The sequence below is a fragment of the Sapajus apella genome, unplaced genomic scaffold, assembly GCF_009761245.1.
Source record: "Sapajus apella isolate SASKATOON/1434 unplaced genomic scaffold, GSC_monkey_1.0 scaffold105, whole genome shotgun sequence".
Taxonomy (NCBI): domain Eukaryota; kingdom Metazoa; phylum Chordata; class Mammalia; order Primates; family Cebidae; genus Sapajus; species Sapajus apella.
In genome coordinates, this window is record NW_022437045.1 from 4,697,678 (window position 1) to 4,723,025 (window position 25,348).

At 35.4% G+C, this 25,348-nt stretch overlaps 1 protein-coding gene and 1 pseudogene across 18 annotated transcripts in view; both read left to right on the top strand.

Annotated features, from left to right (window-relative positions):
• SYNE1 (spectrin repeat containing nuclear envelope protein 1) overlaps window positions 1-25,348 on the top strand; it is a 411,505-nt gene that overhangs the window by 14,252 nt on the left and 371,905 nt on the right. For 13 of the 17 annotated variants that reach the window (XM_032258767.1, XM_032258784.1, XM_032258776.1 and 10 more), the window contains exons 3-10: window positions 4,459-4,503; window positions 4,883-4,975; window positions 5,621-5,799; window positions 11,634-11,830; window positions 14,216-14,325; window positions 18,168-18,218; window positions 21,571-21,678; window positions 24,827-24,964. In XM_032258767.1, coding sequence (XP_032114658.1) covers window positions 4,459-4,503; window positions 4,883-4,975; window positions 5,621-5,799; window positions 11,634-11,830; window positions 14,216-14,325; window positions 18,168-18,218; window positions 21,571-21,678; window positions 24,827-24,964 — 921 coding nt within the window. Of the gene's footprint in view, window positions 1-4,395; window positions 4,417-4,458; window positions 4,504-4,882; window positions 4,976-5,620; window positions 5,800-11,633; window positions 11,831-14,215; window positions 14,326-18,167; window positions 18,219-21,570; window positions 21,679-24,826; window positions 24,965-25,348 lie in introns of all 17 variants that reach the window. The other 4 variants (XM_032258772.1, XM_032258777.1, XM_032258775.1 and 1 more) reach the window with 3 other exon arrangements.
• Window positions 6,957-7,923, top strand: LOC116536906 (annotated as a pseudogene). The gene is made up of 2 exons (XR_004262863.1): window positions 6,957-7,055; window positions 7,283-7,923. The product of XR_004262863.1 is annotated as a ferritin heavy chain pseudogene (transcript).

Consider the following 25,348-nt stretch of genomic DNA (forward strand, 5'->3'; position numbering starts at 1 on the left):
TTAGCTTTCTTCTTTACAAGTTAAGACTTATGTCTCAATCATATTTTTAGAAATTTGTCTTTGATCTTTGTACTGACTTTGTCTTCCATTTGGAATATTTTTCTTTTGATGACAGTATATTTATTTAGCCCTTATATTCTTATTTAGCTTGACTTAAGGAATAATGAAAATATTTCTCATTTTACTGGGGAAGCCCTAACAGTGTCTTTGGTTTTTCTCTTATTTGCAGGGCTATTGAAAAAACATATGTAAGAATCTGATAAGAAATGTGTAAATGTGACTCTGGTGAACAGATCTATCACCACTTTCCAGAAGTTTCTTTCTCCAGTCAGGTGTCAGGTAGAACATTCAGAACAGTAAAGCAGGGAGCCAACCACTGACCACCACAGTGCAGTCAGGGACATCAATTCAGGTTCCTGTGAAGTCTGGAAAGGTGATGTGAAGGAATGCAGTGAGTTCCAGGCTAACTATGGTAACAGGAGAACTGAGTGGTCCTGCATCATGTCTGGAAGAAGGAAGCAAATAGTTCCAACTAGAGTAACCTCAGTGAACTGCAAGAACCATGATCCCAGGTTTTCTAATTTATCAGGAAAAGCCAGTCATCTGGACTTTTATTAAAATGTGATTAATGTTTAAAATTCCTTTAAATTATGTATTAAATAAGGCAGGCAGTTGACTACTCACATTATTGTTGAGAATTAGGTCCTGATACCTCATTGTAGAAAGTAACTTACTGAGAGTTTTTTGAAATTTATTTCCAAATAATTCAAACTTTTTTTTTTTTTTTTTGAGACAGTCTTGCTTTGTCGCCCAGGCTGGAGTGCAGAAGCATGAACTCAGCTCACTGCAACCTCCACCTCCCAGGTTCAAGTGATTCTGCTGCCTCAGCCTTCTGAGTAACAGGGACTATAGGCACACGCCACCAAGCCTAGCAATTTTTTTGTATTTTTAATAGCGACGGAGTTTCACCATGTTGGCCAGGCTGATCTGAAACTCCTGACCTCAGGCTATCTGCCCACCTAGGCTTCCCAAAGTGCTGGGATTATAGGCATGAGCCACTGCGACTGGCCTCAAATTTTTTTTTTAAACATCTGTGAGCTGCATATTAATCCACTTTGGCTACCATAGCAGAATATCACAGACTGGGTGGCTTAAACTATAGAAATTGATTTTGTCACAGTTTTGGAGGCACAAAATCCAAGATCAAAGTTACTCAGGGTTGTTTTCCGGGGAAGCTTCTCTTCCTGGCTTGCAGACAGTTCCCTTCTCTTTGCGCCCTTGCTTGACATTTTCTACATGTGAGTGTGGAGAGAAAGATCAATCTTTTGTATCTCTCCATCTTTTTTGGTATTCATTATTATTATTATTATATTTTAAGTTCTGGGATACATGTGCAGAACATGCAGGTTTGTTGCATAGGTATACACGTGCCATGGTGCTTTGCTGCATCCATCAACATTAGATATTTCTCCTAAAGCTATCCCTCCCCTAGTCCCCCACTCCTTAACAGACCCCAGTGTGTGATGTTCCCCTTTCTGTGTCCATGTATTCTCATTGTTCAACTGCCATTTATGAATGAGAACATGAGGTGTTTGGTTTTCTGTTCCTGTGTTAATTTGCTGAGAATGATGGCTTCATCCAGGTCCCTGCAAAGAACATGAACCCATCCTTTTTTATGGCTGCATAGTATTCCATGGTGTATATGTGCCACATTTTCTTTATCCAGTCTATGATTAGTGGTATTTGGGTTGGTTCCAAGTTTTTGCTATTGTGAATAATGCTGCAGTAAACATATGTGTGCATGTGTCTTTATAGTAGAATGATAATCCTTTGAGTATATACCCAGTAATAGGATTGCTGGGTCAAATGGTATTTCTATGTCTAGATCCTTGAGGAATCACCACAGCATCTTCCACAATGGTTGAACTAATTTACACCCCAACCAACAGTGTAAAAGTGCTCCTATTTCTCCACATCTTCTCCAGCATCTGTTGTTTCCTGACTTTTTCATGATTGCCATTCTAACTTGCATGAGATGATATCTCATTGTGGATTTGATTTTCATTTCTTTAATGACCAGGGATGATGAACAGTTTTTCATATGTTTGTTGGCTGCATAAACATCTTCTTTTGAGAAGTGTCTGTTCATATCCTTTGCCCTCTTTTTGATGGAGTTGTTTGTTTTGTTCTTGCAAATTTGTTTAAGTTCCTTGTGGATTCTGGATATTAGCCCTTTGTCAGATGGATAGATTACAAAATTTTTCTCCCATTCTATAGGTTGCCTGTTCACTCTGATGATAGTTTCTCTTCATCTTTTTTGAGAACACTAATCTCCTTGGGACCAGCATGGTGGCTCACTCCTGTAATCCTAGCACTATGGGAGGCCAAGGCCCCTGGATTGCTTGAGATCAGGAGTTCGAGACCAGCCTGGCAAACATGGCGAAACCCCATCTCAACTAAAAATACAAAATTAGCCAGGTGTGGTGGCACATGCCTGTAGTCCCAGCTACTCGGGAGTCTGAGGCAGGAGAATTGCTTGAACCTGGGAGGTAGAGGTTGCAGTGAGCCGACTGCAACTCCTTCCTGGGTGACAAAGACTAGTCTCAAAAAAAAAAATGGGGAGAATACAGATCTTATTGGATTAAGGACATGCTTATGAGCTAATTTAATTTCAATTATCTCTTTAAAGACCCATTCTCCAAATACAGTCACATTGGGAGTTACGTTTAAAAATGCAAATTTTGGAGGGACACAAATCATAATTCGTTCTCTATGAGCGTCTGTCTTATAAACTCAGACTTCTCCAGATTACATGGGCCAGGCACAATGGTCTAGTCCAGAATTCTCAAGTGCTAATGTGCATCAGAATCACCTGAAGGTTTGAACACACTTTCCGGAGCCTCACTTCCTTAGTATCTGGTTTAATAGGTCCAAGGTAAAGTCTCAGATTCAATATTCCTAACAAGTTTCCAGGTGACGTCCTTGCTGCTACTCTGGCATTCACACTTTGAGAACCACTGACTCAGTATCCTTCTGCTCTGGTTTTATCTGTCAATATGGCCCCATCTTCTTTCTGGCTTCTGGAAATTCTTCAGTCTCTTTGGATGTCTCTCTATTGGCCATCCTACCCTCCCAGGCTATTAAGAGTATATTGTAAGTTCAATAGGATTTTGCAAGAGATGAGAGGTTAAATAAAGAGACAAACCAAGCTGTGCTCCCTAACTCATTGTGAGACACATAGTAAGGGCAGATAATCATGAAAAATATTTTTCTTTGCAAGTTAGGCAAAAGATCCTTTAGCTTCTGTAATAAATTGAATATATTAACAATGTACAATTCCAAGTACAATTGGAACTGGGTTGAGGTAGGATATTCAAATTATATTCAATAGCATTTTTTTAAAAAAAGATACCCAAGGAAAAGGAAGCAATCTGTCCCCTATGAATTGCATTAATCTTGTGGTTATTAGGATATATTATAAATTTTTGGTGTATGTATGTTAAAATGGATGTGGAGAAAATTCTGGAGAAGTGGTACAATGAAGCGTTCAAAATGATCGGAGTGATCGTAATAGATTCTTTCATAAAAAGTTAAAAAATACTGGTGCTCTTTATTTTCCACAAACATAAATTAAATGTCTTCTACTGCTCAATTCAAAACAAGTAGATATACGAGTTTATAATCTATGCCAGTTCTCAATTTTTTTTTCTGTCATTGAACCTGATGAATGAACTTCACCAGTGAGACAAAAATCCCATAGGCATACCTCAAATCGTTTACAATGATTTTTGTGCTAGCTTTTACTCCACCCCTGTGATGTAAAACAAGTAAATTTAAACTTTCAAGAGTAAAGTATTTGTGAAATGATTTTGCATCTGACAAAAGTATTTAAGTAAAAAATGTACAAATACCTGAGCTTTTTATTAATAACACACTTCATGAAATCTTGGCTGGAAATTATTGAGCTAGAGGTCTGAGGAGTACTTTATATTATTTTTCTTAATTTGTTTAGGAATTATAAAAATGGTGTTTTTAATGGTAGGCTATAGAAATTGAGTGAGGTAGACTTACACATGTAAGTCCATTTTGTTGGGACTTAGCAAATAAGTTTGTAGTAGCTGGGAAAACATTAACATGAATAATTGGGGACAATTGTACATAGATTGATGTCTCTCCTGAATATTTTCTATGTCATTGCCCCAAAGCAGGGAACTGAATGCTAATAGACTCCATTTTGCTATTTCTTGCCTTTCCTTTGTTTTTCTTTAAAATGTATTACCACAGTTAGATTCTAAACTGACTACCTACCTCTTTATTCCCTTTGAACAAATAACGCTGATTTCGAAAGATGATTTATGTATATCTATTATCTTCTTCCTTTGTTTTTCATGTCAGTCCATGCACAGAGGATCACCGGTTAGTACAAAGTTTAGAATTCTTAACTCCTGATTTTTATAGGTAAAAGGGAACATAAGTTTCATGCTATTTGGTACAAACTTCAAAGTAAGTGCATTTTCTTAAACTTCTCATTCCAGTTTATTTTAAGCTCCAGTCAACCTCTAAGTATAAAGAATAACACTTATTTCTGTTTGGCATTTTTGTTGGTAATTCCCTGCATGTTATATTTTTTCAACTTTAAACAAAAGAAGTTTCTGAAATCCATTTTACAGTTTTTACTTTACACACCTAACAAATCCCCCTGAAATTTTCACTGAAACCATATGCTTGTTTGTTGCAATGCCTCACTCTACTTACTCCTGTGTACCATTACATAGGCATGATCAAATCTTATTGATGTCTACTAAAGGCCTAATTGTTATGTAATTAAATGAGTTATCATATTCCAGTACATTACTAGTACAGATTCTCTTTTTTTAAACAGATTAAATTAGTCAACATCAACTCCACCGATATAGCTGATGGGCGACCCTCAATAGTTCTTGGATTGATGTGGACCATTATTCTGTATTTCCAGGTATTGTGCTACAGTTCCTTTTTTAGTTGATGCAATGTCTCGGAGGGAGAACATGGTAGACATTTTAATAATGATTTCATTTGTCATATATTTGGGGTTGATCCTTAACGTAGCAGAAATGTACCTTTCACACATACGTTGTTTCTGTGGTAGCAGAAATTCCTCTTTTCTCTTGCAAAGCTGTTGCACATGGAACTTTACTCCCCAAAGAACTCCAGCAGAGGTGCCCAGTCTGAAAAGTGAGCATCTCACAGTGGAGGGGAAATGTTGGTGCAGAAGGAGCTCAGGAAAATTTTGTTTTTTCTTTGGAAGGGAGCAGTTCTAAGCTCCTTGTAGAGAAGAAGGGAAGAAATGAAGTTGCCATTCTATCCAGAATAATTGTTCTAACCATTAGGTTAGATTTTAGTTGAATAATTCATTCAGGTAATCTACAAATATGTATTCTTGTGTGTAAGATACAGCTAGGGGAGCAATGGGAAGTGCAAAGAAGAGTAAGATATCAATCATGCCCGTTAAGAGCTTGCATTTTGTCAGGGGTGTCAAAGGAGTTAACATAACTCATTTGTAGCTGGAAAAGTAAAATATCTGGGGAAATAACAACAAAGATAATGCTTATTTTTCTGCTGGCTGTTAACTCATAAACAGATCGAAGAGTTGACCAGCAACCTGCCCCAGCTCCAGTCTTTGTCCAGCAGTGCATCCTCCGTGGACAGCTTAGTTAGCTCTGAGACTCCCAGCCCTCCAAGTAAACGGAAGGTGACCACCAAGATCCAAGGGAATGCTAAGAAGGCTTTATTAAAGTGGGTTCAGTACACGGCTGGGAAGTAAGTATCAAGAGTTTGTCTAAATTTGAAACCGTTAAATAACTTGTGTTATGAATGTATTACCAATTACGCCTTCTAATGATTGCAAAATGTGAAGAGACATTTGAATGAATGACTTTGCTTTAGCACTTGTTTCATTCTTTCCTTGAATTGGGATATAAAAACAAATCACCACTAATACTCTAGAAAAATGCTCTTATAAAATTATTTTTTCTTCATTCATGTGATTGGGCCTAATTAATTAAACTGATTAATCCTAAACTTTGATGAGTAGCATGAGGGCTAATTCTATTTAGGCCATTGTTTAGAGTTTCTGCTCCTATTAAATGATCTTTACACAAATAAATTCGAAGTTTAAACTTGGTTATCTCTTCATGAGAGATATTTGTGTTCTGCTTAAGAACAATGTGAACTAAAGTACCCATTCTAAAACACTTATGTTTGTTTTTATGTTCTGAAATTTTCTAGCAGTTTTATTTTAAAAAATTTTTCCCTTTCGTCTCATTTTTTTATCTAGAGTGTAGATTTTTTGTTAGCTCTAGCTTTATGAATTGAGAATTTGCATCTAGGTTTCAGCTTTCCTCTAAGCATAATAAATGTACATGTGTGCACATTTATATGATAATAGTGGATAGAAAATGACTGCTCTCAGCCAGGCGTGGTGCCTCACACCTGTAATCCCAGCACTTTGGGAGGCTGAAGTGGGCAGATCGCTTCAGTTCAGGAGTTTGAGACCAACCTGGCCAATATGGTGAAACCCATCTCTACTAAAAATATGAAAATTAGCTGAGTGTGGTGGTGCACGCCTGTAATCCCAGCTACTCTGGAGACTGAGCCACTAGAATCGCGTGAACCTGGGAGGCAGAGGTTGCAGTAAGCTGAGATCAAGATTGCACCACTATACTCCAGCCTGGGCGGCAGAGCTAGACTCCCTCTCAAAAGAAAGAAAAAGAGCAGAAATTCTTCGCTCAGAGTCGCCGCGGTTTCCTGCCTCAACAGTGCTTGGTCGGAACCGGCGCTCGTCCCCCACCCTGGCCGGCCGCCCACAGCCAGCCCTCCGTCACCTCCACACCGCGTCCTCGGACCACCCCAAGGCCCCCGCCGCCTCTCCAGTGCCGTGCAGCCACCGCCGCCGCCGCTTCTCCTTAGCAGCCGCCATGACGACCGCATCACCTTCGCAGGTGCGCCAGAACTACCACCAGGACTCAGAGGCCGCCATCAACCGCCAGATCAACCTGGAGCTCTATGCCTCCTATGTTTTGTTTTTTTTTTTTCCCATTTATTTATTTTATTGCATTTTAGGTTTTGGGGTACATGTGAAGAACATGCAAAATTGTTGCATAGGAACACACGTGGCAGTGTGATTTGCTGCCTTCCTCCCCATCACCTACACCTGTCATCTCTCCCCTTGCTATCTCTCCCCAGCTTCCCACCCCCCACCGTCCCTCCGCTATTTCCCCCCAACTGACCCCAGTGTGTAGTGCACGCCTCCTATGTTTACCTGTCCATGTCTTACTACTTTGACCGCGATGATGTGGCTTTGAAGAACTTTGCCAAGCACTTTCTTCACCAATCTCATGAGGAGAGGGAACATGCCGAGAAACTGATGAAGCTGCAGAACCAACGAGGTGGCCGCATCTTCCTTCAGGATATCAAGAAACCAAACCATGATGACTGGGAGAGCGGGCTGAATGCGATGGAGTGTGCATTACATTTGGAAAAAAATGTGAATCAGTCATTACTGGAACTGCACAAACTGGCCACTGACAAAAATGACCCCCATTTGTGTGACTTCATTGAGACACATTACCTGAATGAGCAGGTGAAATCCATCAAAGAATTGGATGACCACGTGACCAACTTGCGCAAGATGGGAGCACCCCAGTCTGGCTTGGCAGAATCTCTCTTTGACAAGCACACCCTGGGAGACAGTGATAATGAAAGTTAAGCCTTAGGCTAATTTCCCCATAGCCACGGGATGACTTCCCTCATCACCAAGGCAGTGCATGCATATTGGGGTTTCCTTTACCTTTTCTATAAGTTGCACCAAAACATCCACTTAAGTTCTTTGTACCGTTCCTTCAAATAAAGAAATTTGGTGCCAAAAAAAAAAAAAAAAAAAAAGAGAGAGAGAGAAGAAAAGAAAATGAATGCTCTTGAAAAGTATTTTCTCATAGCAATTTCAAGGGAGTTTTCAGTTGATTATACAAGTATTTTGTGGTCTGATGTGGTCAGGGATAAGTCCCTTCGTGTAGAGAGTATGCTTTTTTTGATTTTCTTAAACAATATGTAAAGTTATTCACTTTTTATCTTGTATTGCATGCTTAAATCTAATCTGAATTTGATTCTCCATTTCTGGAAAATAGTTGTAAACAAGTACTTATTATAAAATATTGAGGTGCTAAACATAGGGAGTGCTATTTTTAAGGTGTTTGAAGTACAAAAATAAAAAAAAAAGAGAGAGAAACAAAAAAGAAGTAATTAGTGTTACTAATTTATGTTGTTTTGTTTAGCATTTAAAGTGTGTTGCTGGTTTTTCTAATTTGAGGTGTGTTTTCATGATTCAAGTTGTAGTCAAATATATTTCTGAAAAAAAAGCTTTGTGGCTCTTTAGAATTTGTCATAGAAATGAAATAAAAAACCCTTTCCACATTGCTGGTACACTGTTTAATTGCATCGACAATGGCATTGCTAATCTCTATTCCAACCTAACTGGGTAGGGAGAAGACTGGTGACTATATGCTGATGTGTCATGATGCTATTGCAATTAAACTTTGTAATAATGTCAAGGTGATATTCCATGGTCCATTGCTTCAAACAGCATTAAATTAACCAAAAACAAAATGATTTTATTTTAATAAAACTGTAGCTTCAAATTTAATGCTGTTGGAGTTATCCAGCGTTTAATTTAGTTTCATGCATGCTATGTTGGGTTTCAAAGATGTGCAAGAGTCTGGTGACATCTCCAAGTCATTGCTACAGCTTGTATATTGGTAACATCAGTGGAAGTGTTACTTTTCTTATCTGGGCAAATGTCCAGAGTCCTGAACCTGAGGGTTCCCCACCCATTAACAATCAATAAGATCCTTTTCTTTTATAGCTGCGTAAATTGTAGAGGTTTGGGGAGATGACTTTTCTTTGCCATAAAAATGCTGTAACGAACATATATTTCCATTATGCTACAAGACTGTTGACAGTTTTTTCTAAAACTTTTTTTATACTATCCCTGTATGTACTTTTCAAGCAACTTATGATGAAACATGTGTAAAAGACTTTAGAATATATATCAATTTCCAGATAGGAGTGATGTTATTCCTAAAGCCATTATCTATTATCTATTATCTGTGGGACTCTAGTCTGGAAGTTCATCGCACTCGTAAGATTGAAGATGGTGGGAAATGATAAAATATCCAGTGAACACTAGACTAGTTATCAGGATATATCCACTGTTTTCATACAAAGTTTAAAAATATTTGAGAAATAAATTTAAAAATGGTTTCAGTAACATAAGATAGTTAAGCCCTCTAATTTTTAAAATGAATTTCATTCACTATCAATACATATTCTCAGAAATAAAGGCATTAAGTTATACCATATCTTACATTTGCATACCTATTGCCACATGTATAAGAAAAACAATTATGTTATTGGACAAAAATTAGTAAGGTAACAAAATAAATGAATGTATGTGTATCCATAGTTATTTAGAGTAACTTGAAGTAAGTACATATAAGAGGTCAGACATGCTTATACAATGGGCATCCTTCATCACTTCTTTAAATGGTGTGTCTAAGTTTTCTTTGGGTTTTTATCTAAAATTCTCAAATAAGAGGCTTGAACTAAAACTAAAACTTTAAAGGAATGTTACCTACTACTTTAACTGTTATAGTAGGAAACTGTGTGTGTGTGTATATGTGCATATCAACATAAATTTTTTCAGTAAATATAGAAGAAAGAAAACATACTGAAACATTTTTAATTTCAGTACAGTACGTATTTAATTATTTGTAAATATATTTAGAAAAACATAGTGTATATTTCTCTTTGAAAATGTCTAAAACAATAAACAAGTTCAAGAAAATTAGAAAATAGCTAATTACATGGTGAATATTAGCTAATTATTTACACTCCACTTAATTTTGTTAACTAATTTGAGGTGGCTTAATAAGATAAAAAAACATTTTTAAATGAGGAAATGTGGGCAAAGAAAAATAAAATGAAGCCAGAGATAGATTACAAATGAATAGATGAAAAGGACATACTGTTCAACCTGCATGGATGTCAGCTGTCTGCTGAAAACAGTTATATCCGTACTGCCAGAGACATAAGCTTGAAAATAACTAAGAGAAGACTCAAGATTACTTTATAATTACTAGAGTCTCATAAAATTGTTTTTAGGATATTTACTGATGAAACCAATGATCAGCTTCAATGATGCATAATACGTCTTATGCAAAAAGTATACATTAGTAAAACATGTTTTAAAGTGAATGATAAGTTCTCTGTGGTAAAATTTAAGGATAGACCAGACATTGTGGCTCACCCCTATAATCCCAGAACTTTGGAAGGCTGAGTCCAGTGGATCACTTGAGGCCAGGAATTTGAAACCAGCCTGGCCAACTTAGTGAAACCCATCTCTACTAAAAATACAAAATTAGCCATGTGTGGTGGCACAACCTAAAATCCCAGCTACTGGGGAGGCTGAGGCACAAGAATTTCTTGAGCCTGGGAGGTGGAGGTTGCAGTGAGCTGAGATTGTGCCACTGCATTCAAGCCTAGGCAACAGAGAGAGCGAGACTCTGTCTCAATGGTAATAATGACAATAGACACTTACAAATTATTTGTATTAATCAGCATACCAGTCAGGTTGTATTTTTTTCATGAAAAATTTGAGATTCTATTTAACTTTTTAAAAAGACACTGCAAGATGGCTTTATCCCTTGAATGTTCCCCAATTCAGTGATCATATTTGCAGGCCCTCCACTTAATCAAGGCGGGCAGCTGATTCTCAAAATGATCTTTACGACTGTTTCTGGAACTGCCTTAATAATTGATAAGTTACATGTAGAAAAGAAAACATTCATTGTGAGCTTGCCTCACTTCTGCTTTGCAACGGCAAAATATGACTGCCAACTTGAATCAGTTTTTAATAACTGGCTTTGAGTTAATCAAATCCACCACCAAAGAAAAAAGATTTACCACCAGGGAATTGCCCTCAAGGCAATTACAAAAAAGGAGTTTAAAAACAATTTTATTGATGGAGTAATTGGAATTATTGTTTGCATTTAGGTGGAATACAGGGTCCCTTGTGAACACTTTAAGAGATATAATTGCAATATTTGCCTTTGTCTATTATATTACATTTGAAAGTATTCAGCCACATTATCTTAGTCTCTTATAACCTGTGTACCACACAGTGCTACTTCCCATTAGATACGTGTTAGATCTTTCTTCAGAAAATATACAGTGGTTAATTACTGTTACTTTTGGCATCTTTATAATTTGTTTTCTCAAAAATTTTTTCAGACATTTTCCTCTAAATTAATTTTTCTTTATAAAATAAATGTTAAAAACTGCTTTAAATTAAATGTCTTAATTATTGAAAAATCCAACATAGAAATCTCTAAACATAGAAAGGGAATTTCTACATTTTATCTTGTTGTACAATTCATTGAAAAAGTTTGTTTTCCTTAATTTGTCTCAAACACAATCAACTGATACAGCTCTCTGTAAATTGTTGGTGAAAAGCATTGAATTTTGCATGAGACCTTGAAGAAGGTGCTTTTATCTATTCAGAATGTGACATCATATTTTTTATTTTTTGTAACACAAAGGCAGACTGGAATAGAAGTAAAGGATTTTGGGAAGAGTTGGAGAAGTGGGGTTGCCTTTCATTCAGTTATTCATGCCATTCGACCTGAACTGGTGGACTTGGAGAAAGTGAAAGGAAGATCCAACCGAGAAAATCTGGAGGATGCTTTCACTATTGCGGAAACAGAGCTGGGGATCCCAAGACTGCTAGATCCTGAAGGTAGGCGGAATATTTATTGACTGTTGTATACATAAACACAGAGGGTTTGTACGTCGCAAACCCAGAAATACACATGACTTCCAAGATTCTATTGGAGGCCAGAAAGCTGGAGAAAAGTGGGAAGAAATGGTATTTTCCTGCATCAGTTTTCTTCTGGATAAATATCTGCCACCATGTTTGGGGTAAAACATGATTCCATTGCTCCAAACAGCACTTTGGCATTGGTGTATCGGTCAGACGAACTGGACTTAATATACTTAAGGGTGGAGTGAAAGTTTTAGAAGTGTGGGTATGGAGGTAGGTGACAGGATAATACAATTACTCTATACAATCTCAGAGGTCTGGAAGACACAGATTATTCATACTTACAAATGTTGTTAACCATGCAGTGATTTGGTGTCAATCAGCAAATTGCACAAATGTTTAACTAATATTTGTCATTTCAATCATTTGGCACATTTTTTGGTAAGGCTGTGAATGCTAAGACATTTTGGAAATGGAGTTAACTCTTTCAAGCCTTCAAAAGACAATTTAGATACCTTTGATAAACTTTTATAAACAGTAAATTGTTAGCTATGTTGAAACAAAAGTACCAAGGTGAAGTTTCCAAATGTCATGGACAATTTCTTATTTGGTTTGGCAATTATGGACATTTCTATTAATCAATGCAAAAATTTAAATACACAGCAAAAGCAAATTATTTTTCCCATCTCTTCCCTACCCTTCCTGGCCTCTAGCAACCACCAATCTACTCTCTATCTTCATGAGATCCACAGAAAATTATTTTTAACAGTGGAATTTCAGACTGAACTTTCCTAGCTCTGAAACAAAGAGGATAGACTTGTGTTTCCAGGAGTAAGTTATAGAGACCCAGTTAGGTTTCCTCTGAGATGAAGGGCCCCATGGAGATTCCTTGCCATTTTAGGATTCTGTTTTTAGTCCCACCCTGTCCCCACCCCCCGTTTTCACTAGGATATCAAAGGGCTTTCTGCCTCCTTTCTGCACAAAAATAAATCAAGGGAAAAACACAGGGGATGTAACAGAGCTGATATTATTCCTAGAGTGGAATGAAAGGACAATATAAATGATTCTTTCATATCCATTAGATCCCAAGATCTCAATATTTTCTTTGATGATCAGAAACTGACGTTGCCTAAATACAAGGCTATCCTAGACATAAGACAGTCCTCTAATTTCTTAATAAGAACTTCCCCTTCAGAAAGTTATTTAGCCAAGTTGGATGTATAAGCTTTTAGGGATACAGATTAAATAGACCAATAGCTATTATAATAATTATTTTGTGTTTTACATATATAGTTAACAGGATATACTATGTTAAATTATGTGTTAAATGTTGCTTTCCTTTCCACTTTCATATTTCCTGAAAAAAAGTTTTGCACAATGGTTTGACTCATCACCTTTGAGTCATTTAACAAATTTTGGAATACATTATCTTTGCTTCCTTTTAAATGGTGTGAGTTGCAGCACTGTTAAACCCTACATTGCAAGTTTCTAGAAATTATACCTCTAATTAAAAAGAACATTTACAAAAGATAAGATTAGTTTTATACTTTATTATAACAACTTGATTTGCTTTTTGCTCTATAAATTGCTCTGCCAAATATAATTTTTATTGCCTTTAAAATTGATATTTAAAGGATTTGTTTACATTATATTTTTTACTTATGCATTCTTACCTCCATATATAATTACTAAATCTGTATAAATTTATTTGCCTGACTTTCGCCATTTGTATCAGATAAATATCTATAAGCTTCAAAATTACAGTGATTGAGATCTTCTCAGACAGTTTCCCTCAAAGAGCGCTTGATTGCTCAAAGCACTGTAATTTGGAAAGAATGCTCCACAAAGATGAAGCTGCCTGGGAAATTGAATATAAGGCATCTCATGTTCTTCTAAAGTGAAATTTTTGGGGGCAGAGAGGTGGCTTGTTTCTATTTGGCCATATATAGTATATGAGCTATCATTCACTGTCATACTTGTAAGCATTTCTGTACTACCCATTTATGCCAGTTCTAAAACTTAGATTTTATTTGTGTTCTATTAACTAGACAGAATGTTTGAGTAACCATGCAGTGTCTCAAATTTTTGAGGAATGAATGTTGAGATTATTTAAATAACATATATGCTATTTTTAAAATGCTGTTTGTTAAAATGTGTCATCTTTCTGAGTAATATAATTTCCATCATGTAATATCCCGACTAAATTTGGTTTCCCTCCTACCCCTCCAAAATTCTGAATAGTACTTCTGTTTTCTCTCTCCATTTAGTGTTTTTGGTATGATAGCTAGATACCAAAGCTTGTGTTATTAAAATCCAATGAATGCTAATTAATTTATTCACATTTCTTTTTTGTTTTTTCAGATGTTGATGTGGATAAACCAGATGAAAAGTCTATTATGACCTATGTCGCCCAGTTTCTGAAACATTATCCCGACATCCACAATGCAGGCACTGATGGGCAAGAGGATGATGTACGTATTTGCTTTTTCAAGTATTGCTAGTATACACAGTGACAGTGACTCAGCTTTTTGAGTATACTGTTCTCAAAAAACTGAATTTGAATGCATTTTAATATGAGAGCAACTGATTTAAAAACAGTATCACCAAATGGGGCAATGATTAGAGGAAAAGGTTTTTTTCTGGCTTGTATGTTGGATATGTTAGAGAAAGCATTGCTAATAATAAATGTTAGATATGTGATACTGATAAACTAAAATTGAGGAAAGATAGCAGTGTTAGGAACTCTATCTTAGTGATCTGAGAATTGAAGTAATTGTATTTCCATCATAGCATTTGCATATCTAGATTTTGAATCCCCTTGCTCTGGTTGATCTGATAAGATCTAATTTTGACTTGAATTTTATGATATCTGTTGACAGCAAACATATGGAAGTAAGGCACAATTTGCAAAAGTTCTAATTATTCACTGTGGTTAGATTTTTCCAGCCTTTAAATAATTTAAATAACATTAACATTTTTCATGCTGCTCAAATTACATATGTTAATTATAATAAATTTTTGAAATCAGGAAAAAAAGAAAAAGGAAAAATTTTCTATATTTCACCTTCTAGAGTGAACCTATTTTAGAAAATAAATTAATATGTTTGTGTTGATTCCCAACATTTGCATATGTATATAGCAGATACATATAATATTTTAACGAAAACAGAATCATAGTATCCATACTATTTTATTATATTATTTTCTTCTTCCAGGAACATTATAAAGAATTCTGCAGGTCATCATATATATGTACATCAATTTATTACCCAATCTTGACTGTTTTAATTTACAATTTGTGTTGTTATAAGCAATGCTTTTATGAACAATCTTGTAGTAAAACATTGTTCTAAGATTCTCTTTTATTGAGATAGAACTTTGCTCTTTTGCCCAGGCTGGAGTGCAGTAGCACAATCTTGGCTCACTGCAACCTCTGCCTCCCAGGTTCAAATACCTCTTCTGCCTTAGCCTGTCGAGTAGCTGGGATTTCAGGTGCACACCACCATGCCCAGCTAACTTCTATTTCTAGCAGAGACTGGGTTTCACATGTTGACCAGGTTGGTCTCAAACTCCTGACTTCAAGTGATCTGCCCGCCTCTGTCTTCCAGAGTGCTGGGATCATAGGTATCAGCCATCACACATGTCTAAGATTCTTCTTTAGGAGTGAAATGCCTAGGCTAAAGGGCATACAAAATTTTAATGCTTTTAAAAATGTTTTTCAGATTGCCTTGTAGAAAGTTCTTCTCATTTCACACTCCAGCTAAGATACCAGACTGCCTGTTTTCCCGTTTTTTAACAATAGATATGACCATTCTTCTAATATTTTTGAAGTAGTATTATATTCTATTTTTAATTACATAGAGAAGTAGACTCACTGCTGAATTTTAAATTAACTAGAAGGTGCTCCTCCTCTTCCTTTCTCCTTTGCTCCTGAAAAAAAAAAATTATTTTAAGGCAAAAGACATCCAGAAAATTAAGAAATGGAATTTTCAAGGTGTGTGAAAAACTATCTTTCTGTCTTCATTGTTCGGGTCTCAACTGGAGTTTTCAGAGCAGTTTGAGATGACAATGAAGAGTAATAAGAAAAACCAAAAACTGTAAAATATGCTTTCTAAATAGACTTAGAAACATATCTAAAGAAGAAAAAGGCCAAAGAGCATAACCAAAAGCGTACAAGTAGACATCACTCCAATAGTTAGAAATCAGTGACTTCATAAAAGAATAAGCAAAACGAGGCAACTGCTGTTTCCTAAGTTTCTTAGATGAAATTAATCTGGCATTTGATAGAAGTATGTTAGCTTTTTAAAAACAGTAAGTTCAGTAAACCTCTTTTGCTCTTTGCCAGGATTAGGGCACAAACATTGGTCACCAGAGTGACTTATCTATAGTTACTACTAGTAAAGTAATTGTTTCTAAAAACCACCACAAATGGCTAAAGCAAAGACTCCATGTGCAAATGCTGGCATACATTGATGCAAATATTTTGGAGTTATCTGGAGCTTACTGGATTTTGACAATATTGCTGTGTGAATAACAAAATCTATAAGAAAACACATTGGACTTACTTCATATAGCACCAAGAAAATCCATCCAAACTTCCATCTGGTTTTTATATGTGAAGTCCTTATATTACCCAGATGGATTTATATCTAATTCGGTGTTTGAGGTTTTACTGTTGTAAAGTCTCTGACATTACTCATCTCTCCAGATTAGTAAAACTTTGTGGCTGGAAGCATCTAAAAAAACAAAAGGAGATGCTTTACTTAATGCTCATGAGCAGGAGTTTAATGTGAAAATCCTTAGGGATTTTAAACACACACTCTATTGATATAAGCTTTTTAATATACTTTACTAAAAAGGCTTTCCTATTTTAAGAGGTTACTTTAATCATGTAGAAAATAAATTCTGGTCATTAAAAAAATTCCCTCTATCCCTTTCTTAAAAAGAGGATGCATATGGTTTCTTCTGGCTTATCTCAAAACTTATTTTTGATAAAAATGTATTGGAAGCTTTGCCCTTTTTTTACTGGCATTTGTAACGTAGTGCATATAGTGCATAACATCTAAAACTGCTATTTTGAATATTTTGGGTTTTTTTGTTTTTTTACGAAGTCTTGCTCTGTCACTAGCTGGAGTGCAGTGGCGCAATCTTGGCTCACTACAACCTCTGACTTCCTGGTTCAAGCAATTCTCCTGCTTCAGCCTCCCAAGTAGCTGAGATTACAGGAACGTGCCACCACGTGCAGCTAATTTTTGTATTTTTAATAGAGACAGGTTTTCACCATGTTGACCAGAATGTTCTCTATCTCCTGATCTCGTGATCCACCCACTTGGCCTCCCAAAGTGTTGGGATTACAGGTGTAAGTCACTGCACCTGACTTGTTTTGAATATTTTGAATAATTTAATTTTTCATTTTTTATGATGTAGGGCTTTTATTTGTTTAACACAGTTAATGGTCACCTAATTCTGTCTAGTGAACCTTTAATACTTTGTAAACTATTCTTATTAGTTTTGAACCATCACCTCAAAGTACTCAGTATCTGTCACTCAGCTCTTACTCTCTTAATTCATTTTTTAAAAATATTCTTGGCATGAACATATCTATCAGGCTTTCATTTTTGTGTGTATTTGATTTATAAATCCGCTTTGTGATTTTATTTTAATTAAATATTCTATGGATACCATTTTAAATGTGATTTTCTTACTGAAAATCGACATCACCGTGGATTTTTTTTTTGCTTCATCCAATAAAGCTGATAAACTTTTCCACTTCAGATATTTCTTGAATAATTAGCACTCAGCCATAAATGAATAAAATAGATCTATTGGCTTATCTCATTCACCTTCTATACTTTCCTTTATTTTTTCACCCATCCATTCTTCCATTGCAGCAAATATTCCTGACTGCCCTGTGAAACACAACACAGGCTTAATTCTTATGAGGACAAAGAAACATGTGTGCTGTGTATATTTATAGGGAAAATAATATGAGTCCATATACCTTTTCTTTAAATAGTTCACCTTCTAAAATATTTGATGCTATTTTGAGACATGTTTACAAAATATATTGCTACATATGACTATTTCAAGTTAAAATAAAAATGTCATTTTCTAGAAAACTGTGTTGTCTTACTGTAGTTGAACATTTTTGTTTTCAAAAGCTATTAAAATGTCTTAAAGTGATTATACCCTCGAAATGATTGCCTATTTCTCTAAAGGCAGATGCCTCTCCATTGATTTTCTTCTTGTTTCATGAATGATTTTTGTCCCTATTTATTTTATGTTTCTATATATTATCTTTTCATATTGTTAGGAAATACTTCCAGGTTTCCCATCTTTTGCAAATTCTATACAAAATTTTAAGGTAAGATTTAAGTAATCTTGCATTGATGACGTCTTTCAAATATCCTGCATTCTGTAACATTTTAGTCATTCAGTTGCATGTTTTTGTCTTTATGTATACATTTATTTTAATACTTTAATCACGGCATTTGCGTTTCCTTTCTAACAGAACAATAACATACATATGTGCTGTCAAATGTCAGTGATAGTCTAAGCCACTCCCATGGACTTGCCCATTAATCTTTAATTGTAAAATGGTATCTCTCAATTAAATTCTTTTTTATACTGCTTCATAACACTAATATAAAGAAGGATATATGATAACTACATTTGTTGTCTTTAAATGTGACACAGAAAATAAAAACAAAATAAAGATTTAGTTTTGTATCTTAAAATGTGAGCAGGGAATCAATGAAAAAGGTAAGTATTGGGTTAGCTTGTTGGTCTGAGTTTCCTCACTTTCTTCTGCTCAGTATTGGTTCTCATGGTTTAGTAAAGTTCATGACATTTAGGAGGTGCTCAAAAGATGTTCGCAGAAAGAATAGTTATGAATTCCTGTCCATATCTAAGTTATTTAATGCATGTCCCATATTTCAGCTTTTCCATTTTTCTTTATGTTCCATTTAGGCCTTGGGTTAAGGATCTATCAATGCAATAGACTTTATAATAACAATGAAATAGAAAAATCAGAAGTAACTAATTTCATGTCAAATACTAATTTTTTTTAAATGTCATGCCCCATAAAATATTAGTTTATGTATATGTGAACATGGTACACAAACATAAACATGACTTGTGTGTGTCTGTGTGTGTGTGTGTCTGTGTGTGTGTGTATGAGTGAATGAGAGAAAAAGAAAAAAATAAAGTGAAAAAAGAAAGTAGAGAGAATGCTGACAGTTTAGCTGCTTGGAATTTAGGTAGTTTTCTATAAGCAGCAGGTTTTCATGTTTTCTGAATATGTGTGAAAGTTATCAGTTGAAGAAAAGCCCTAGACTAATGGGCAATAATTTTGTACGTCATTTTTCTCTTAGGAGAGTGTTGAGTATGTAAATAGCTACATCCTTCTCACCTTAGTGCAATCTGCTAGGCACTTCCCAACCATTAGAAAGTTGTTTACTAAATAGACTCTAATAAAGTTACTTTAAGAACATAACCCTTTTCTCTCAGATGACTTTAGGTAACAAATAGCTCCTCTTCAGGGCAGTCACGTGCTTTTTAAATGCAGAAGTTCGTGAGCAGCCTGTCCTCAGCACAACGCAGTCCTGTGCTCACTGTTAGATGGGTCCCTTCTGGTAGTCACATTGACGTCTGGTCTCTTGGAGACAGACCAAGAACAATTTTTCCGTCTGAGCTCATAAGAATGTGTTATCAGTGCTTTGCTGGGCATGAAAATCAACAAATAATAAAACATGTACCTTAATTATATTCACCTGTTCATTCAGAAAAGGCATCCTGAGAACTGAAGCTTTGCAGTCTCGGGCTCCAGTTCCATTTCTTTCTACTTTTAACTATGTTTCTAATTTATCTCTTATTCTGTAATTATATATTGAGTGATTCTGAGTGCCAGACACTGTGTTATATGATGGAGATTAAAAAGATACATAAGGAGTTTGTACAGTTGTCCCTAGATATTCACAAGTTATAGCTTCTACGACCCCCCAAGATAGAAAATTTCATGATGCTCAGGTCCCTGATATAAAATAGCATAGTATTTGCTTATGACCTATGCATCTCCTCCCATATACTTTAATCTCTAGCTTACATATAATACCTAACACAATGTAAATTTAAATAGTTGTTACACTGTATTATATTTTGTTTGTCTTCTCTTTACTGCTGTATTGTTACTTTTATTGTTTATTTTCCAAATATTTTTAATCTGCTGTTGATTGAATCCAAGGACACAGAGATTGACTTTAAAATTGAGAAAACGAGAGACAGTTAAGGGGGACAAATACAATATAATGCATTTGGGTGAATATTAGAGCTCAGGTTGTCACAGGATCATAAAGAAGTGTTCTCAATATATGGTTCCTTAACCAGCAGCACCAGAACACCTGGGAATATAGACAAATGGATTTTTGGCTCTACTCCACATCTATTCAACCAGAAACTCTGGGTTAGGAGATAGGTGTCCTCACTCAGACTTCTGGATTAGAAAAAGCTTCCTAGAGAATATTATGCCTGAGCTGAGTTCTGAAAAAGGCATTATCCCAGGGGAAAAAGTGACAAGTGTTTAGGCAGGAGATGACTGCTTTTGCAAGACAAGAAAGTGGGAGAAGGCATGGACCATGAGAATGTGTCAGCCTCTGTACTAGACATGCTATATAGATTACCTCCAATTTTCACCAAAACCATTGAAAGGGTGTGTGATGATTCAACACACCCTTTAGTACATCTTCTAGTACAAGAGTAGAGAAATTAAGACACACACACACACACACACACACACACCCCAAGTTCGCAGAGCTAATGTATGGCAGAGCCAGAATTTGAAACCAGTTTGGCCTGCCTCCATAAATGGCTTTCTTTCCACTCTGAAACATCACCTGCCAAGAGGGACAGTCATTTTACCTGTATCACAGCACTTTCAGCAGCAAGTGAGATGCTGGAGTTGAAAGCTGTTTTGTAAATGTCGAAAAGATCATGTTCAGTAGGTTTATGAATACTTGACATTCTTATAAGACACTACATCTTGGTGAAAAGTTAGGATATTTTCACTAAATCAATGCTATTATAGAATAGCCCTTCTTATCAATTTGTGAAAATAAGTATGAAAACCCCAATTGGTGACCTGAATGCATTTATTCATCAAAGTACTTGGAAAATCTCTAATAGGTATTATGCTCCCAGGCTCTAGGAATACTGTACTGAACAAGATAAATGTGTTTTCTGTCTACCTGGAGTTTATAATATCTAATATCCGTTTAAATGTAATATAGACAGGTTACCCAATGGTATTTTGACTGTAACTCTTCAAATTCTGTCAAAATGAATCCCATCTAGAACTGTCCTCTGGCTTACCAATGGCCTTGGGTTAGGAAGCAACCTACAGGACTGTGTTTCTACTCCAGTTATTACTCTTATCATTTGTGTAATTCCCTCCTGGGCACATTTTCTTTGTTGAATTAACATTACTTAGCAAAAAAAAAAAAAAATGGAGGTGGTTAATTTCATTATTCAATAATATAACTAAGATATTTTTCTAGAGTTAACTTTTGCTTCTTACTGTCCTAAAGGGGTGGGGGTGAGGAGAAAAAGAATTTTCAGAGGCAGTTGGGACTTGCAGTTTCTTCTAGGATCAGTCAAGTATCAATTGACAATTAAATAAATGCACAGATACTAATAAAATTGTAATGTCTCCTCGTTTCCAGAGAGAAGACAGGCTAATCTTGAAGGAAATGAAGGTTTGGATAGAACAATTTGAGAGAGATTTGACAAGAGCACAGATGGTGGAGTCAAATTTACAGGATAAATATCAGGTAATGTATGAAAAAGCTTTTTGAATTTTTGAAAAGCTATTTTTGACCAAGTTTCATATGTGTCATTTGATCTCTGCTTAATGCTTCAAATTACATTCATGAGAAAAGTCTTTAAAGATATAAAATTCATTACCTTAAGTTTTCAAATAATGTAATAATTGTATTTCTATCTTACATAGATAGTCTTAAATTGCATTGTATCCACACTATATATGGAACACTGAGGTTTCATCAGTTTTCCATAACTCGGTCTTACCGATGACTCAGAAAACAAATGCGGAGTCATTGTTTTTATAGAACTCATGATCTTATAGATGTCACCTAACACAAAAATCTACCAAGAACTAAGACTTGAGTCAAATTTGAAACTTAGTATAAAATAGACTGAATTTAATAAAGGATTGCAACATGAGTATTGGAATGGGTCTCTAAAGGGATCAGTTTCTACTGCGACCTGCCTAGTCTAAAACCACTGCATTCAAGTTGAGCTCAGAGCTAATGTTTTTCCCCAGTCTCACTACAATGTCATTAATTGGACCTCTGCTTCTGATTTTCACTTCCAAGACACAAAACAAAGGTTATTCCCATTTAAAAAGTGTGATCTCAATAGCAAAGACACAGAATGGACCCAAATGCCCATCACTGTAGACTGGAGAAAAAAAAAGTGGTACATATACACCATGGAATACTATGCAGCCATAAAAAGGAATAAGATCATGCCCTCTGCAGGGACATAGATGGAACTGGAAGCCCTTATCCTCAGCAAACTAACACAGGAACAGAGAACCAAACATAAGTGGGAGCTGAATTATGAGAACACATGGACACATAAGGGAGAATAACGCACACTGGGGTCTTTAGGGGAGTAGGGGAAGGATAGCATCAGGAAGAATAGCTAATGGATGCTGGGCTTGATACCTAGGTGATGGGTTGGTCTGTGCAGCAAGCCATCATGGCACACAATTACCTATGAACAAACTCGTACATCCTCTACATGTACCGTAGAACTTAAAATAAAAGTTGAAGAAAAAAATAAAAATTAATACAAACTGATTTATTTGATTCAACATCATCATTTTTCCCTATGTAAAACATCACTCCATTATAGTGGCAAAATTAAATATAGCATATCATGAATTACATTATATAATATATTCTGCACTACATAATATTTCAGTCATTTCTGCTACAGAAAAAGATAAAATGATGTGAGAGCTTCAACATGGTAGCCAAAAGATTTATCCATAGCACTAGTGATTTTATGCAATCATATCTATAAAATATGCCCTAATTTAAATGGATGATACCATCAGTATTCTATTTGTTGAACTTAGCAAAGCAATAAATATGTGGTTAATATGCATGTACTTTTTTACATTGAAATTCAGTGTGAGCTTTTTTCCCCAAAATAAAATTTTCTGGGCTGAGATCCGTTAAAAATGATTAAGTCAGTAAATGGAGAAAAGAATTACAAGAACAGAGTGAATATACTTATTTAGTCCACTGATGAGGTTTAGGTTTGGCAACAATTATCAAAAAATAAATTCCAAGTTATAAAGCTACCTGTTATACAGATGCTATTTCATGAGGGAAATAAAGGCTTAGAAAAGCATAAAATATAAACACTCTTTTCAGGAAATATCCTTTCGGTTAGAAAATTTCAAACAAGTGCAGACAATGCCCCATAGGTAACACAGTGGGAAGATTAAATGTGATGTTAATAACTATTCATTCTATACTGTATAGAAGTTCGCAGGTTTGATTCTTTTTTTTAGGTTAATTTGAGTCTTCCTTGATCTGTTTGCTGTGTTTTTCATCATTCACAAACTAATTTCTAAAAAGATGTACATGTATTTTACACTCCCTCACCAGTTTCTCACAGAGAAGCAAGGAAAGAGTTAGGTGAAAGGAGATTCATGCCTTAGGCAGAATAAATACAGTACTTAATGATATGTCACTTATTGAAAAAGTAAGACACATTAGACCACCAGAATAATACATTAAAATCAATATTTTTATCTCATGCCAAAATTTAGTGTATTAATTGGAGATATTAGTAGTAATTTTTGTATTTTTAGTAGAGATGGGGTTTCCCCATGTTGGCCAGGGGGGTCTCCATCTCTTGACCTCGTGATTTGCCTGCCTTGGTCACCGAAAGTGCTGGGATTACAGGTGTGAGCCACTGGCCCCAGCCTATGTTTTGGTATTTTAAAAATTCCATTCAGTTAGAGAAAATGGAAGATAAACTTGTAGATAAAATTCTAATTCACTGTCTCCCCCCAGTGTTCTTCATGTGAATTTACATGTTTGTTTATAATTTTGAAATTCTTTTAGATGTGTTATCTGCTAGCTTTTGTAAGGGCCCTTCTCCTGTTCTGTAACATAATTGCACATTTTAATGATATTTTCATTTCATGTTGAGATTTGGAGTCACTTTTTAGGATGAGTTAATTTAATTCATATAAAATATAAAACTTTAAAACTATTTTAATGTCAGCATTAGGCTTATAGTTAAATCTACACAGGATAAATTGATGTCAACTGTACTGTGACATACTTAATATTTTAATACCATGAAATTAAAGCAAAGGATTATCATGTAAGCATGGTCCTTTAAAGTAAACCTCTTTATGCAGGCTTACTTAAACACAAATCTAGATAGCTTTAATTCTGCATTATTTCAATATATGCAATTTCTATTTGTAAATTGTTTGGTACTTGAAAAAAAAGCAATTATCTTGATCATTAGCGAAGATTTATACTCCTATTTACTATGATTTTCTGAAAAACATATACTGGTATAAAAATTACTTTACTAGAAATGAGAAATCCTAGCTTTAGTCCTACCTCTACTACTTGTCCTTGATAAGTCATTTCTGGGGTTCAGAATAATAATGCATGTCTATGTTGTAGGGTGGTGGAGAGAACCAAAGAGGATAATGGCAGAAAGCACTTAGCACAGGGTCTCTAACTATGTCACGGATGATGAATGACAGCCGCTGTTAGTATAATGACTACCATTATTATTATCAACAACATATATTGAGTGTTATCCAAATAGAAAAGATTGTTATTTAGGAAATGTGCTTTCTTTTGCTTTTGCTTTTTTTGACTAGTTGCCATACTATTACTGTTTTTCCTCTTTTAGTCATTTAAGCACTTCAGAGTTCAATATGAAATGAAAAGGAAACAGATTGAACATTTAATACAGCCATTACATAGAGACGGAAAATTGTCACTTGACCAAGCATTGGTAAAACAATCTTGGGATAGAGTGTCCTCCAGGGTAAGTTCCCACAATTAATTGTATTAGGGCTTAATAAATTTAGTAAAGAATATTTTTCATCATCTATTTCTACACAGTGATATGACAGCTGGTTCTACTGCCTCTGTCTTAGGTTAGAAAGACTTAACTGTGAGAGAATCTTTGCCTCCTTGTCTAGTTTTCCTGTAAGTTAGTGGAAGTGTTTGGTTTAACAGCTATTTTCTTGCCTTGCCTCCCCTGTTAGTGATATCAGCCATTGACTAGATGATAGATTAAAATCTTGAGACCATCTGGATCACTTCACACTTCGTACAACTTTCTTCTGGATTGTTTAGAAGAGGTGACTCTTGTCTTGTAGCCAATTCTCCAGAATGGAGCCACAACAACTTCTTGTATTCCCAAACC